Source organism: Oncorhynchus mykiss, chromosome 10 (genome assembly GCF_057628025.1).
Source record: "Oncorhynchus mykiss isolate SJ-2025 chromosome 10, ASM5762802v1, whole genome shotgun sequence".
NCBI classification, from domain to species: domain Eukaryota; kingdom Metazoa; phylum Chordata; class Actinopteri; order Salmoniformes; family Salmonidae; genus Oncorhynchus; species Oncorhynchus mykiss.
Window position 1 is genome coordinate 44,287,729 of NC_143031.1, and position 17,378 is coordinate 44,305,106.

General features: G+C 43.7%; 2 protein-coding genes across 50 annotated transcripts in view; both read right to left on the reverse strand.

Moving 5' to 3' along the window:
- Positions 1–427: 427 nt before the first annotated feature.
- zgc:77262 (RRM1_2_CoAA_like domain-containing protein) lies at positions 428–3,594 on the reverse strand. 2 transcript variants are annotated; one of them, XM_021618575.3, is made up of 2 exons: positions 3,281–3,594; positions 428–2,821 (listed from the first exon to the last, which is right to left on the reverse strand). In XM_021618575.3, exon 2 carries the CDS (start codon positions 2,686–2,688, stop codon positions 1,732–1,734), a length of 957 nt encoding a protein of 318 aa, XP_021474250.1. In that variant the 5' UTR covers positions 2,689–2,821; positions 3,281–3,594; the 3' UTR covers positions 428–1,731. The 2 variants fall into 2 exon arrangements, with proteins under 2 accessions (XP_021474250.1, XP_021474251.1); XM_021618576.3 differs by having other exon boundaries at positions 3,320–3,546.
- Positions 3,595–10,690: 7,096 nt separating this feature from the next.
- The window catches only part of LOC110533979 (serine/threonine-protein kinase MARK2), a 33,206-nt gene continuing 26,518 nt past the window's right edge, over positions 10,691–17,378 (reverse strand). For 10 of the 48 annotated variants that reach the window (XM_021618585.3, XM_021618580.3, XM_021618584.3 and 7 more), the window contains 5 exons: positions 16,682–16,819; positions 15,170–15,433; positions 13,970–13,996; positions 12,576–12,614; positions 10,691–12,199 (listed from right to left, as the gene is read on the reverse strand). In XM_021618585.3, the coding sequence (XP_021474260.3) occupies positions 11,764–12,199; positions 12,576–12,614; positions 13,970–13,996; positions 15,170–15,433; positions 16,682–16,819 (904 nt within the window). In that variant the 3' untranslated portion in view covers positions 10,691–11,763. The remainder of the gene's footprint in view (positions 12,200–12,575; positions 12,615–13,969; positions 13,997–15,169; positions 15,434–16,681; positions 16,820–17,378) is intronic. The other 38 variants (XM_021618591.3, XM_090186737.1, XM_090186739.1 and 35 more) reach the window with 10 other exon arrangements.

Genomic DNA, 17,378 nt, shown 5'->3' on the forward strand with positions numbered 1-17,378 from the left:
ACAGGTAAGGGTTACATATACCGGTCCTACTCCTCTATTTGGAGAAAGGAAGTGACTAAATAAAAGGGAAAGCCATGTGTAAGGTCTTACACAAAAGTGAGTTTAGTCACAGTTTAGCCCCCTGTGGGGGGTTGTTTGTGGGGGTAGGTTATATGAAAGTTCCTGTATACACCCGACATCTTACCTTCTGCAGATGTTTGACCTCCAAACACCTCAACACCATTGACATTGTTCTAAGCTACTCGATTGACCACCGGTGAGGATGTTTTCCCCCCCTTCCAATTCATATCTGGTTGTAAAAGGACAAAAACCATTTCAATTAAACAATTTGTAACTGTCAATCATGTATTTGAGCAAGAATTATTCCACTATCAATTCGTAAAGATATAGTCAACTAAAAAATAAATGAAATGAAAAATCGACGGGATCAGAGGTCGAACATTTATTTAAGCGGCCAAATGACAACAGCGGTTGATCAAGACATTTGTTCATGTATTTCTTCTAATAAAAACAAGTCAGATTTGTCCTTATAGGCGTAGATTTCTCAATTATTTTTATCTTGGATTACATCCATTTTATACAAAAACAAAAAGGACTTGTTACTCTACGGACAGCGAGTGATTCATATGCATAATGTCAAATAGATATACAGGCTGTGACTCCGGAGGTGCAACAATTTTTCGGTGGTTATCTTTTTATTTAGTCGTCAAGTCGATGAATCGGTCGTATCGGGTTTCGTTTCGGAGACAATGCTTTATCCTACGATGCTGCACCGAATGTGGCCAGGCCTTCAGATGAGATGAGCTTGGTCAGCTGATGCAGTGTGCTTGGTTAGTCAGTCAGCTAGTTTGCACACAACAAACACCCCAACCTTTGAATTGTGGTGAATGACAAAAACCTGAGTGAGAAGGATTTTAGGGGACTAAAATCCTCAGGAAGAAAATAAAAACGTATTTGAGAAAAGTGTATCAGGACTTGACAACAAAATAAATGTGATAGACAAGTATGATATAAATAACTTACCACTGATAATTACATATCAATTTCCCTTCAAACTGTCTCCAAAAAAGCAGAAATAGTTTTAGTCAATGTCATCCACTCAATGTAGGGCGGGATTCCCCAATAGGTGGCCCGTAATGATTTTATTTGCCGATTTAGGAAATATGTTCACAAGTATATGTGATCATATTCCTATGTAATTAAGGTTTGAAATGATTCTGTTTTTGTCAAATATGATCTGTTTTGGATACTTGAGGTCAATTTTCAGTGTACAAATTATTTATAACTATGTTCCGGCATTCCAACCCTCCGCTGAAAGAAAAATCTGTCCACGGCTTAATGTAATTGGGGACCCCTGATGTAGGGCCGACTACACAAAACATAATTCCTATTCTACATTTTAAAAAATCCTAAACTCCTTCAAAAATTCAAAATATGACATTAATATTAACAAACATTCAAAGACACAAGCTTACCACCTCAAGTCTAAAAATCTGGCAACAATGAAAAACTAATATAAAACGCATTCAAAGACTGCTGATATGGCTGGTGATTATTCATGATCAACAAAAACTGGTCAAAATCAATTAAGTGTGCTGCTTGACTTGACAAGTAAGCTTTATGAATGAACGGTATTGTTCCTATTACCCGTTTTTCTAAAAAACTGCGCACTCATTGCCAACATACTCATACACAACATCTTCCACCGATTTTTTTTTCCAAAAAGTGCCCTTAGTAGCCCCTACCAAAACCATTGGAGTACTTCTCCTCAAAGTAATCATCCTTATCAAAGCCTGAGCCCAGAGCATAGCACATAGAGGAAGGAGGGGGCACAGAGCTGCCACCAACAAAATCTCGCCCGGCACCCCTTCGGGCATAGCTGGCAGAGGAAGGTGGGGGTGGAGACCAGCTAGCCAGTGGGCTGCGCTCCCGGTAATAACAGGAAGTAAGGGGGGGAGAAAGTGGCCGCTGAGGGAGTGGGGGAAGCCGTCGCTCATAAGGATCCTGCTCATAGTAACGTGAGGAGGAAGAGTATGGGTCATGGAGGACACGCCTCTCATAGAGGTCACACTCGTAGTAGGCCCTAGGAGGGGGTGGGGGAAGGGGAGGAGGAGGGGGATAGCGACCACGAGGTGGGTAGTAGTCACCGTGTAGAGCTCGAGGGGGGAGGTAGTGAGGAGCGTCGTGTGGGTGAGGTGGATAGTGGTGAGGGTAGTCATCCCCTCTGCCATTTCTGGCTTGATTGTTGCGGGAGATGGATACAAAGATCTTTTGGCCCTCCATTTTAGAGTGGTTTAACTTGGAAATGGCCTCATAGGCTTCATTTTCTCTCTGCATGTGCACAAAGGCAAAGTTCTTAACAATGTCACACTCTACCACCTTACCAAACGGTTGGAAAAGCTCTCTTATCTTAGCAGCTGTGGTCCCCTCAGGGACATTCCCAACGTAGATCTTGGTGGCATTGCGGACCTTCGTAGTGGCAAACTCCACAGTGATGGGTGCCCCATTCAGCTCATGCTTATGGAGTTCTGCCACTGCCTTCTGGGCTTCCTCCTCCTCATTCATGTGCACGAAGCCATAGTTTTTCAGAATGTCACAGTCTGACACCTGACCATATTTCTCAAAAAGAGTACGCAGTTCTGGTTCTGTGGTTGAGGAATTCACGTTTCCAACAAATATCTTCACCATTTTAGTATGGTAGCTAACAAGACACAGTCTTGACTTAGCTGTTTCAGAGAAAGGTGTGTATCAAGTGTAAATGAGGATTCCTGGAGGACTCTTCTTCAGCACTCACACGGTGACAGAGCAGCTTCTTCAGTCTCTAAAACCAAAATTAAGAGGAGTTAGATAGCGATTAAGATCTCATTAGAAACGTTATAGTAAATTGGAGTCCTGGGGGTTTTCTCTGGCACACTCTTGGCTCTTAGGGGCTAACATTTGCTAGCTTGTTGCAGCCAGGCTAGGGTCGGAGCTGACTAGTATATTTGCTAGTACATTAGCTAGCTGACTGATAGCGAGTTACAAAAGGACTTACCAATTACCTTAGTAGATGTAGATTACTGTAGCTAGAAAAATAGTTTTGCTAGTGTATGTAAGGTTAGCGAGCGAGCTAACTAGCCAACTGAAAAGCTGCCAGCAGTAGGCTAGCTAGCAAGCTAACAACGTTATAGTAATGTTAGATATGTTTAACCGTTAGTAACTAACTACATCAAGCTAAAGTTTCCTAGCTACCTTTTGAGGTTGTTTAGTCTATTTCTGTACAAATTAACTTTAATCTCACCTTGCCAGTTAGGTTACGTAGCTAGCTATGTAACGTTACCTTCCTTGTACTTTGATGGCTTCTCACCAGCCCCACATCGGTTTCCACTAGATAACGCAGCCACAAAGTCCCAATTGTCTATATCGAAAACGTTTTTGAAACTACAAACATGATTTTGTGAATTTAATTTAAGGTTATGCATAAGGTTAACAGTGGGGTAAGGGTTAGGTTTCCAATAAGATTTTAATAAAATCAATTGTAGAAATAGGCGGGGTTTATGTCTTTGTGGCTGTGGTAACTAGTGACTACACCTTCTCACTGACAGCAAATGGCGTGAGCCAGGCAGCAAGCCAGCTGGCTAACTGAAGAAGGAAGAGGACTTTGTCGTGCAGCTGCGTACCAACACCAAGTAAACTGCTCAAAAAAAATAAAAGGAACACTTAAATATCACAATGTAACTCCAAGTCAATCACACTTCTGTGAAATCAAACTGTCCACTTAGGAAGCAACACTGATTGACAAACAATTTCACATGATGTTGTGCAAATGGAATAGACAACAGGTGGAAATTATAGGCAATTAGCAAGACACCCTCAATAAAGGAGTGGTTCTGCAGGTGGTGACCACAGACCACTTCTCAGTTCCTATGCTTCCTGGCTGATGTTTTGGTCACTTTTGAATGCTGGCGGTGCTTTCACTCTAGTGGTAGCATGAGACGGAGTCTACAACCCACACAAGTGGCTCAGGTAGTGCAGCTCATCCAGGATGGCACATCAATGCGAGCTGTGGCAAGAAGGTTTGCTGTGTCTGTCAGCGTAGTGTCCAGAGCATGGAGACGCTACCAGGAGACAGGCCAATACATCAGGAGACGTGGAGGAGGACGTAGGAGGGCAACAACCCAGCAGCAGGACCGCTACCTCCGCCTTTGTGCAAGGAGGAGCAGGAGGAGCACTGCCAGAGCCCTGCAAAATGACCTCCAGCAGGCCACAAATGTGTATGTGTCTGCTCAAACGGTCTGAAACAGACTCCATGAGGGTGGTATGAGGGCCCGACGTCCACAGGTGGGGGTTGTGCTTACAGCCCAACACCGTGCAGGACGTTTGGCATTTGCCAGAGAACACCAAGATTGGCAAATACGCCACTGGCGCCCTGTGCTCTTCACAGATGAAAGCAGGTTCACACTGAGCACATGTGACAGAGTCTGGGGACGCCGTGGAGAACGTTCTGCTGCCTGCAACATCCTCCAGCATGACCAGTTTGGGGGTGGGTCAGTCATGGTGTGGGGTGGCATTTCTTTGGGGGGGCCGCACAGCCCTCCATGTGCTCGCCAGAGGTAGCCTGACTGCCATTAGGTACCGAGATGAGATCCTCAGACCCCTTGTGAGACCATATGCTGGTGCGGTTGGCCCTGGGTTCCTCCTAATGCAAGACAATGCTAGACCTCATGTGGCTGGAGTGTGTCAGCAGTTCCTGCAAGAGGAAGGCATTGATGCTATGGACTGGCCCGCCCGTTCCCCAGACCTGAATCCAATTGAGCACATCTGGAACATCATGTCTCGCTCCATCCACCAACGCCATGTTGCACCACAGACTGTCCAGGAGTTGGCAGATGCTTTAGTCCAGGTCTGGGAGGAGATCCCTCAGGAGACCATCCGCCACCTCGTCAGGAGCATGCCCAGGCATTGTAGGGAGGTCATACAGGCACGTGGAGGCCACACACACTACTGAGCCTCATTTTGACTTGTTTTATTAAGGACATTACATCAAAGTTGGGTCAGCCTGTAGTGTGGTTTTCCACTTTAATTTTGAGTGTGACTCCAAATCCAGACCTCCATGTGTTGATAAATTTGATTTCCATTGATCATTTTTGTGTGATTTTGTTGTCAGCACATTCAACTATGTAAAGAAAAAAGTATTTACTAAGAATATTTCATTCGTTCAGATCTAGGATGTGTTATTTTAGTGTTCCCTTTATTTTTTTGAGCAGTGTATATTCTATCTGTGTCAATACAGTCTATAGTGGCTTCCTTCCCGTAGGAGATTCTCCTCGTCTTTCTTCTTTGGTGGGGTTTATCGGCGGTTGGCATCCAACGTTATGGTGCCTTACCGCTAGCTACTGCACTGGAGTGTGGGCCATAGACATGGAGAACGTAAATCCTACCTGCCAGCCCTGTTGCTCTTTAAAAATATAACATATTTGAGACTATATCTACTATTTCCTGTATCCCTTCTCCCTCATACTACATCTCATCCTTTCTCTTTCCCCAGGTTACTGCCCACACTGTAGCAATAATGCTTTCCTATCACATTTATTCAACTGGCTGTGTTCCACCCTTAATCTTGTAAAAATAGCCTCCCCTCTTCTGTCCCTTCCAGGCTGTATCACAACCGGCCGTGATTGGGAGTCCCATAGGGAGGCGCAGTTGGACCAGCGTCATCCGGGTTTGGCCGGTGTAGGCATTCATTGTAAATAAGAATTTGTTCTTTAACTGACTTGCCTAGTTAAATAAAACATATTTTGCCATCCTCCCCGACTTTCCTCTGTACTTGAAATAAATGCCTGCCCTTAGTATCTCTATTCCACTGCTCCTGCCATCTCTGCACCACTGTTCATATCAGGCCCTTTTCCTTTTCCTTGCTCATTGAAACTACAACATCAACACCCCCACTACTAAGTGCTTGTTTAGCCAGTACATCAACTGCCTCATTCCCCTCCACCCTCACATGGGCGGGGACCAAAATAAATCCTTTCTGTATACACATTTGTCTAATCCTGCCATGGGTTTGTAGCACCTCATAAAGCAGGTCTTGTCTGTTATGTGAGCTTAAGGACTGGAGACTCATAAACACTGCACATGAATTAGAGCAAATATCTACTCTGTTTGGCTTCCTACACCCACTGCAAGGCCAACACTATCTCCTCCGTCCTCCTTGACACAGAAACCTATGAGTGGTATTCTTCTTCTTTGGTATCATGGCATTTGCACATTTTGTTTGTGCATGCCGCCACCTACTGTAATGGGAGTGTGTGGTCAATCAAGTTACATTTTGTGATACCCCAAAAAATAATTTCACCACCAACTAACCCTATACTTATATATCACTATTTAATCTTTTTACACCACATTCCACTACTTTGAGCCGAACTAATCCTACACCAGGCTAACGGCCTGGGAGGAGGGGACTCTTTTGTTAAACACACCTTGTAAGTCTTTTGCAGTAAAACCTTATACCAACAAGTACTTCTCTGCAGCTGCTACCACAACATCTACTGTGCCATATTGAAAGTATTCAGACCCCTAGACTTTTTCCACATTTTGTTACGTTACAGCCTTAATACATTTTCCCTCAATCTACACACAACTCCCCATAATGACATAGCAAAAACAGGTTTTTTGATTTTTTTTCAAATGTATAAAAAATAAATACAATTATTTACATAAGTATTCAGACCCTTTGCTATGAGACTCAAAATTGAGCTCAGGTGCCTCTTGTTTCCGTCGATCATCCTTGAGATGTTTCTACAACTTGAAGTCCACCTGTGGAAAAATTCTATTGATTGGACATGATTTCGAAAGGCACACATCTGTCCTTATAAGGTCCGGATCAAAGGAAAGATGAACGGAGCAAAGTACAGAGATGAAAACCTGCTCCAGAGCGATCAGGACCTCAGTCTAGGGTGAAGGTTCCCCTTCCAACAGGACAACGACCCTAAGCACACAGTCAAGACAACGCAGGAGTGGCTTCGGGACAAGTCTCTGAATGTCCTTGAGGGCCCAGCATGTGCCCGGACTTGAACCCGATCAAACATCTCTGGAGAGACTTGAAAATAGCTGTGCAGCGATACTCCACATCCAACCTGACAGAGCTTGAGAGGATCTGCAGAGAATGGGAGAAACTTCCCAAATACAGGTGTGCCAAGCTTGTATCTTCATACCTAAGAAGACACTAGGCTGTCGTCGCTGCCAAAGGTGCTTCAACAAAGTACTGAGTAAAGGGTTTGCTAAAATTTCTAAAAGCCTGTTTTTGCTTTGTCATTATGGGGTATTGTGTGTAGATTGATGTGGGGAAAAAACGATTTAATCAATTTTAGAATAAGGCTGTAACATAACAAAATGTGGAAAAAGTCAAAGGATCTGAATATTTTCCGAATGCATTTGTATGTTTTTCTATGAATTACATTCAATTTCTGCGGTGCAGTTTCCATTTTTTTTTTTACCTTCATTTAACTAGGCAAGTCAGTTAAGAACAAATTATTATTTTCAATGACGGCCTAGGAACAGTGGGTTAACTGTCTTGTTCAGGGGCAGAACGACAGATCTTTACCTTGTCAGCTCGGGGATTCGATCTAGCAACCTTTTGGTTACTGGCCCAAAGCCCAACGTTCGGCACAAAAGTGCTCACGGGATAACTGACATACACTAACACAACTTTGTCAGGTGAAGACTGCTTCAAAACTAAAACGGAAACAGGAGATGATGCAGCTGTTGAGAACCAAGGGATAACTATTCTAAGGACAAGCGCATATCTGTCTTTAATTACTATACTGCAGAGCTGTTGCGGAAAATAAAATATTAAGACGGGATCAAAGCTACACATCACCCATGAGAGCGAGACCCACATCTTTGATTCAGTGCCTAATGCCAAGTCATTCCTGCGCTCCATTCGGATTACACCACCTTCCAGACCTGAGGACAGGGTCTGAAAAAAATATGCCAACTATGTGGCAAACTGTTGGGTCCAGAAGAAGTGAGAGACAAATGGACTCAAGGCCCAAGAAGTAGCCTAAATCTACCACAGAACATTTTCCAGTCCACATTGAGTGCATGGAATATTTCATTCATGCTGGTCTGTTTACAGGCTCATCCCTTTTTTTTGCATCCAGGCTACCCCTATTAAACAAAGTGAAATTGTGTAGTGATAAATATTCGGTCAGATATACTATAATATAGGCCAGAATATGTTTTGCCCCCACTACTGGGTCTTGTGAGGATCCCCTGGTTTAAAGAACACAACACCAAGATCTGCAGTCCAGGAATGCGTCATTCTTCCGTGTTCTAATTCACTGTCCGGTCTCCTTTCATTTTAGCAGAGACACTTGTTTTTGTGTTGATTTTCACGTTGTTTCTATGTGTGTTTATTGCACTGTGCTTTGTATTGAAACGGAAAACATAATAGCATTGCTTTCTGCAGTTATGGGTACAAGGCAAAGGTCAACTCAAATCAAGGTCTGTTGTGATTTACACACAGTGGTCAGTTTATTAGGTACACCACCCCGTTCACAGAAATAGTTAGCTCCTACTGACAGTGAGTCACGTGGCCGTGGCTTGCTGTATAAAGGAGGCAGACAGATATTCAGTTGCTGTTCGATTGAGCATTAAAAAGGGCAAAATGGGTGACCTAAGCAACTTTGAGCGCGGTACGATTGATCGTTGGTGCCAGGTGCCGGTTTAGGTATCTCAGAAAGGGCCTGGCCTCCTGAGCTTTTCACGCACAACAGTGTCTAGGGTTTACCAAGAATGGTTTATAATTTTTTTATTTATTTTTTAAACATCCAGTCAACGGCAATTCTGTGGGCGAAAACAGCTTGTTGATGAGAGGTCGAAGGAGAATGATAAGAATTGTGCAAGCTTACAGGCAGGTCACTAACAGGCAATAAACAGGCAAAGAACTGCACAGTACAACGAGTTGTGTGTTTTGGCAATCTCGGAACGCACAACACGTCAGTCCTTGTCACGGATGGGCAATTGCAGCAGACGACCACACCGGGTTCCACTCCTATCAGCTAAAAACCAGAAGCAGCAGCTCCAGTTGGCACGCGATCACCAACACTGGACAATTGATGAGTAGAAAAACATTGCCTCATCTGACTAATACTGGTTCCTGTTGCGTTATGCTGATAAAATCTAAAAATGAAATATCGCATTTACAGAAGTATTCAGACCCTTTACTCAGTACTTTGTTGAAGAACCTTTGGCAACGATTACATCCTCGAGTCTTCTTGGGTATGACACTACAAGCTTGGCACACCTGTATTTGGGAATTTCTCCTATTCTTCCCTGCAAATCCTCTCAAGCTCTCTCAGGTTGGATGGGGAGCGTCACCGCACAGCTCTTTTCAGGTCTCTCCAGAGATGTTCAATCAGCTTCAAGTCGGGGCTCTGGCTGGGCCACTCAAGGACATCGAGACTTGTCCCGAAGCCATTCCTGCATTGTCCTGTTAGAAGGCGAACTGTCACCACAGTCTGAGGTCCTTAGCACTCTGGAGCAGGTTTTCATCAAGGATCCCTCTGTACTTTGAGCCGTTCATATTTCCCTTGATCCTGACTAGTTTCCCACTGCCTGCGGCTGAAAAACATCCACACAGCATGATGCCACCACCATGCTTCACCGTAGGGATGGTGCCAGGTTTCCTCCAGACGTTACGCTTGGCATTCAGGTTGAAGAGTTGAATCTTGGGAATCTTGTTTCATCAGAGAATCTTGTTTCTCATGGTCTGAGTCCTTTAGTTACCTTTTGGTAAACTCCAAGCAGACTGTCATGTGCCTTTTACAGAGGAATGGCTTCTGTCTGGCAACTCTAACAAAGGCCTGATTGGTGGAGAGATCCTTGTCCTTCTGGAAGGATCTCAACAGAGGAACTCTGGAGCTCAGTCAGAGTGACCATCAGGTTTTTAGTCATCTCCCGGCCCAAGGCCGTTCTCCCGATTGCACAGTTTGGCTGGGCGGCCAGCTCTAGGAAGAGTCTTGGTGGTTCCAAACATCATCTTCAATGATGGAGGCCACTGTGTTTTTGGGGACCTTCAATACGGCAGACATTTTTTGGTACCCTTCCCCAGACCTGTGCCTTGACACAATCCTGTCTCGGAGCGCTAGACAATTCCTTCAACCTCATGGCTTGGTTTTTGCTCTGACATGCACTGTCAAACTGTGGGACCTTATATAGACAGGTGTGTGCCTTTCCAAATCATGTCCAATCAAATGAATTTACCCCAGGTGGACTCCAATGAAGTTATATAAACATCAAGGATGATCAATGGAAACAGGATGCATCTGAGCTCCATCTTGAGTCTCATAGCAAAGGGAATACTTACGTAAATAAGGTATGCTTTTCATTTTTTTATTATATAAATCTGCAAACATTTAAGACCAGTTTTTGCTTTGTCATTATGGGTTAGTGTGTGGAGATTGATGAGGGAAAAACATTTAATACATTTTAGAATAAGGCTGTAATGTAACAAAATGTGTAAAAAGTCAAGGGGTTTGAATACTTTCTGAACAACTATATACATTAGTAGCATATCTAATGTTTATGGTGAAATAATGAGTCTCTTAAGCTTGTACAATTGTTCTGCATTTTCTTCATTCATCAGCAATATGTGGGCATATTAAAGTGGGCTTCTATAACAGATAACAAAACTGAAAAGCAAAGATATCATCCAACTTTGTTTATTCTTATAATAACAATATTAATAATTATTTTCTCCAGAGAAAGGCAAAGGAACTCTGACTCAGACATTCCAGTGCAGCACATTGAAACCAACCAGCAACTCTTAATTACATTACAATCCACCAATAATTATCAATTGGCCCTTAATTATTTAATCAGATAAATTACCCCTGCTGTATAAAAAAAAAAAAAAAAAAAAAAATGTTTGAGGGGGCTTGAGGAGCAGGCAGGTGAAGGCTCGCAATCAGAGTGCAAAGAGTTCAAGTCTGCATGTCCATGGTAGCCTCAAGTAAGACACTGTACAATGATGTAAAAAATGGCAGAAGCTTTCTGGACCACACGGAAACACCTTGTGCAACTGTCATTAGCTGATTCAAATTAGAACATGATGTGAAAACCAATTTACAGCTGTAGTGAATATGCGTTGTACCTCAGATACATTAGTCTAATCATGTTGAACATTCAGTGTCAAACTGCAGCTCTCTTCATCTGTTCAAAACAGACAGCTGAAAATGGGGGCAAGATACTCAAGTACAGTAACATGGTGCTTAGACCATAGATTGGGCTTGGTGCAGGATAAGCAAGGGAGAAAGGCCTGAGGGTTACAGCTGGCTGAGTCCAGGGCCATTTTGGGCTCAAAATAAAAATAAGAAAACCTACAAATCAGTTCATACATTTTTTAACTCATTTCCTTTCATATTTTCCACCAATAAATGTATTTTGGAAAAAGATGATTGTGAGGTTTAAGAGAAACAAAACGGTCTCAGAAGACAACAGAAAAGTCAGAGGGGCGAGAGGGGCCAGAAACCCCAAACTGAAAAAACATCCCCTCCCAAGAAAATTAACAATCCCCTCAAAACGGTCTATACACACACAACCTCCCCCTAGCCACTTTGCTCCCCCCCACCCACCCAAAAAGTCTCTCCATCCTCCTTTGCCTTCATCTCAAAAGCTCTCAGTTCAGTCTCAAAGTTCAGCCTCTTTGCCTTTGTGCTCCAGTCTGTCTCCATCCACCGTCCAACTCATTGTTATCATCAGTACCCCTCTTCCACAAGCTCACAGTTTGAGCTCATTAGCAACCTTGGAGGCGATGTTCTTGAAGGCGATGGATGTGCCAGAAATGCGCTTAAAGCGAACCCCGTTAAGGGAGAGGCGGGGCAGCTTGCACACCTCCATCTCCCACTCGACAAAGTCGTCACGGGCGGGATTCCCAGACACACACAGCAGCATGTAGCGCTCTCGCAGCTCATACTCGCAGCTGTTGGAGTCCAGAACCTTCCGGATCTCCTTCATCATCTCGTTGGGCTCCATGGAGGAGGTGGTTTTCATGCTCCAGGTGAAGCGCAGCGAGCGGGGCTTGTTGTCCTTGGAGGTCAGGCCCGGGGTCATGGTGCTGGGCACCGTAGAGGTGGAGGACAGGGAGTCCTTGTTCTCATCTCCTGCAGAGCCCAGGGTGCCCTTCTCCAGCTTCTCAGCAGTGGTCAACATGGGTCTGAGTTGGGAAAGAAAGTAGGAAAGGAGAATAAATATAAGGCAAGGACAGAATGAATGAAAAACAGACAAAACAGCAAGGTTACGGGCTGGTTAACAATGCATTCAATCACAGGGGGAACCAATGACAGCATGAGCATGAAACATTTAAGTTGTGCATTTACATGGACTCTTCAATGAGCAACAGAATACATGCGTCTCTTTCTGCTATTAAAAGATCAATGCTTACATTGTCAAAACCGAAGGAGCGCTACTGATCATATAATCAGCATGCTATTCTTTACACCACCTAAATCAATTAATCTAATCATTATTTGATTGACATTTTTTTCACTGAATCAACAGATTGATCAAATTGTCACTATCGTAATCCTCACCTGTTGGCCTCATCTCGACCCTCTCCCTCATACGGGCTCCTCAAAGAAAATCGGCAAAAGTTTAGTCTCCCCAAATTCCAATTAGACTTTATTACCAGGTTAGCACAAACACCATCAACTCCCATTGCAACCCCTGCACCTTCAAATTCCAGATTCTATAGTATTTTTCTTAGAAATTATACTGTATGTATCCATAGATTTCATTCATGTGAGCTCCACTACATTTTAGAGGGCTATGAGGAAATAACTAGGCATCTCTACTAATTCTATTTCAAATCCCCAAAAATGGATTTACACCCCCCCCCCCCCGAAGTGGAATCACACAATCCATGGATACTTCTGTATTTTTGTTTAGCATACAACTGGAATGAACAGTCAGAGATCACATCTTTGTCTGTTATGTTAATAAGGCCCATCACCACCATCCAATAACCCCTCTCCTCAAACTCCCACAGCAAGGCATCCATAAGAATAAAATAAACAGCATCGGTCAGATGCATATGCAGGCATTCTGCGGACCTATTCTCAGTTTCCCAAGGTGCCCAAAACCTTAAGTCTGTGCCCACCACAATTATACGACGTCAAATACATGCACTCCTTGACGCAAGTTTTAGTAAACATAAAAAAATATATATCTTCATCACTTTGTTGCTGAGAATATTATATTAGTGCCAAGAAACAGACGGCTCAAATGACACTTCAGGGAACTCATTCGAAATAGAAACAAAAATAAGCCAAGTTAAGAAAAAGAAAACAGCAGGACGTTGCTGAAATATGAGGTTGTTTAGTGCAAACTGCAAGCCAGGACCAGTGGCCTGGTATCAGACAAAAGAAATGCAGGAGATATCCCTCCCAAAATAACAGTGACGTGACTTTTTCAAAATCAACAGCAATAATCCCTACTCCTGTCTGAGCATGTAATGTTGAAAGCCTTCCCACAATACAGGCAGCTGACAACAGCATTAGAGTTCAGAAGAATGCGTGTTCTTCTCAACAATCAACATCTCTCTGTATTCTAAGCTTCTTAGCTTTATGCACACTGGGTAGCATGGCATGATCAGACTGGGTTGCACGGAGGATTTTCTATTCAATTGGCCAAGGACCCATAGGGCAACACTCGACACTAACCGAGACAAAAAGGAAACGGGAATGAGAGAAAGCAGAAAGGGAGGAGTATCATTCACTGAGGGATGACAAGAGCAGCAGATGACGGTGAACCAGGCGATGGAGAGCAGGGTGAGTTAGTATAAAAAGGCAAATCGTTACAAAAATAAATCCTTATTAAAAAAAAAATTGTAAAAAAAAAGGGTCATGACACATAAAATAGCCTCACAGTGGAGAGATACGACAAGGTAATAGTTGAGGAAAAACTGGGTGTGGTTATTTTTGCCTACCTTCTGGGGAATCTGAATGAGAGATTTCTACAAAAAAAAGGGGAGGGGGGAAGAAAAAGAAAACTGTATGTACACAAACGTGCCCAAAACAAACCACAGCCAATCTGTTATACATGTCAGTCAACTGAAAGAGATGAATACTCCCCCCGGTGTCCCTCAGGAGGTGAGCTGCTTAAGCCAAACAGTTTGTCACTAAATAGCTGTTAATGTAGCTTGACATTACCATAGTCTTCAGGATGTTAAAGGCAGAGCAGTTCGATGAACGGACTCGGATTAGGACTAACGTTAGCACTGGTTGGGAGACATGCATGCCAATTATGATATATTTACACTGTTTACAAAACTTTAAGAACACCTGCTCTTTCCATGACAGACTGACCAGGTGAACGCTATGATCCCTTATTGATGTCGCTTGTTAAATCCACTACAAATCAGTGTAGATGAAGGGGAGGAGACGGGTTAAAGAAGCGCTGTTGAACGGGGTATGGTAGTAGGTGCCAAGCTTCACCGTTTTTTTTGTCAAGAACTGCAACGCTGCTGGGTTTTTCATAAATCAACAGTTTCCCGTGTATCAAGAATGGGCCACCAACCAAAGGACTTTCAGCCACCTTGACACAAAAGCATTGGAGTCAACATGGGCCAGCATCCCTGTGGAATGCTTTCGATACCTTGTAGAGTCCATGCCCTGACGAATTGAAGCTGTTCTGAGGGCAAAATTGGGGGGGTGCAACTCAATATTAGCAAGGTGTTCTTAATGTTTTGTACACTGTGTATAACACCTTACATTCTGAGTGTTGTACAATTTATCAATAAAACAATTAAACTATAGCAAGATACTCAGATTTGTATTTGAAGGTATTTCTACACAGAGTAACTTCCCTAGCATGTGTGGCAACTGACCATAGCAACAAAAACATGCACAGCTCCAAACCAACTCAAACTAAAAAAATAAAAAAAAAAGAGGGGAGTACTTGTAGTCAAGCACATTGTGAGCACAAGAACATTATGTCCAGACAAAAAAATAATCACAGGGACACAGTGAAGAGAAGAACGAACAGTCCAAAAATCACAATGCACAAAGATGAATACCTCACTGTAATTCTCACACTCTCATTCACTTAAGGCAAGATGTTCAACACCAGGATGTGATCAGCAAAACAGAAAATCACATCACAGGTCCCCGTTCCCCCATTCTCTCACCTGCGCACAAATTTAGAGGTGAACTTGCTGAAGATACCAGTGCCCCCAGCTCTTCGGGCCTGGCTGTTCCCATAGGAGAGGGAGGGGGATGCTGGGGGACCATTGTAGGTGGTGGCATGCTGGTCCCGCGTCGCCCTCTGCTGCCCAGCACTGAAAGTGCTTCTGGTGGCCACATTTCTGGGGAAGTTGGATCGTTCAGTCGCCGTGGAACTGCTGACGTTGTGGGCAGAGGGAGACGCCACTGGTACTCTCAGAGGGGCAGTGCTGTTTTTATAGTTTTGGGAGTAGAATGAGTAGGCAGAGACGACATTTATAGATTTCATTATCACCATGCACATCAACATTTTCCCCATTGCTGAAGCTATTTCCCACAAAGAATGTATGATAAAAACATAACTGAGCTTGAGATGGTGAAACAAAAGTTCAGTAAATTCATATAATTTCTATACAAAAGCCTTTGGCTAAAGGAATGTGTGCAACAATGTAGCTGCTTCTATTAGGCTACAACATGCCATCCACACTGCAAAATCTCCCATGATTGACTTTAATCTTGAAAGATGAAGCCTAGTAAAATGACATATTGCCCAGAAAACGATTACAGCCTCGCGACCCGCCATGGGCAGCAGGTATAAACTACAGACTTGGAATTTGAGGCCAGTGAAGCTTTGTTGAGTGTTAAAATCAGAGGCACTCTGCATTATCACAAAATCAGCGTGACACAGTAGGATCAGCTAACAGGGTAACAACAAATGCAGCATCACTACAAAGAAGGAAAGGTTGGGGAAGGGGCATGGAGCTGTGATACTGTTGATTATGTCGTGGACCACTCACTCATTGTCATTGAGGTTATAGCGAAACCACGTAGTGATAAAGTGGATTACGTGTTAACCAATTGATAAGTGAATGACACCCTACCATTATAGCTCATTCACTAGGATTGTTTTTGTAGATTTTTTTTTTACAATGTGCATGGCCCATGAGATGTCAGATTTTGTATGGACAGGGAGTTACAGGAGGTATTAAAATGAGATTACATGACATGCACACCAGCCAGGAGCTGAGAGAGTTCCGGCTCAGGCAAAAACATGGCACCGGCCAGGCCACGTTCAAAGTGTGATGGTGTTTGATGTGTAACTGAGGGTTTGCAGGTACACATGAACCACGGGTTGGGAAGGTTCTGGATTTCATGTACAATGTTTGTGGTAGGACTGGTCGGATAAGGACAGAAGTGTTGGGGAGAAAGGTATTTCCCAAAGAGGTGGGGTGCTTGTAGGGCGAGTTTCAGGGGGTGGGGAAAGTGGCAGACAGAAAAAAGTAGAGTGCTTTCAATGTTGCCCTTCCAGCAATATTGCTACCCTTTTAACCCCTACATCTGTGATCCATCTCTACCCATTTTGAATGCTCAATGCTGAGAACTGCCACCAGGGACCATCTAACCCAAACCCTTTCATATCCTCTATTCTCCCTTCTGACGAGTGACTGTCCTATGTTCCCCGCTCTGGTGACACTTGCCTGGGCCGGTGTGCGTGGATGTCTGAGGGGGTGGGATGGGCAGAGGTGGACAGGGACTTGTGGTGTCGGGGGCGGGAGGAGGAAGAGAGAACTGCGGCTGCCGAGGCTGTGGAGGCGCGGGACCCTGGGGTGGTTAAGCTGGGGGAGAGAAATTAATAAACCCAGTGCCGACCGCCCCCCCGTGAGGGGTGGAAGAGGACCATGGGGTAATCAAGGTTAGAAGTGGGGAGGAAGCGGAGGGGGACACGGAGGGAGGAAAACAACAGACAACACAGGATCTCAGATAAGGCAGATTTGTATTGGATGACTATACAGAACAGCTTCCATTAAGCTCCCTTAATGGAAGACTGCATTACTTCTGGGAAGCATTGCACCCCAAAGAAGAGATGGAGAGAGAAACTGTCAGAACAGAACACAAGTTTGAGGAAAGAAAAAGTGGCTTTAAAAAATGCATAAAGGAATAAAATGCATTTTTTTTTAAAAATGGGGACAATGTGAATGTTACAAAACCCTATTAAATTAAAAAGGCATATTTGACATAACATTGTGTGAAAGGGCCATTCTGTCAGTGAGGAGAATGTGTGCTAATACAGTTTAGTTTAGTAGCGATGGTGCTGACCACACCGTGTCAGTTTGCCCTCTCATCATCTCTTTCAAGCAAACATGTTTTAGTCACATGTTGTTGGCAACGCTGCTC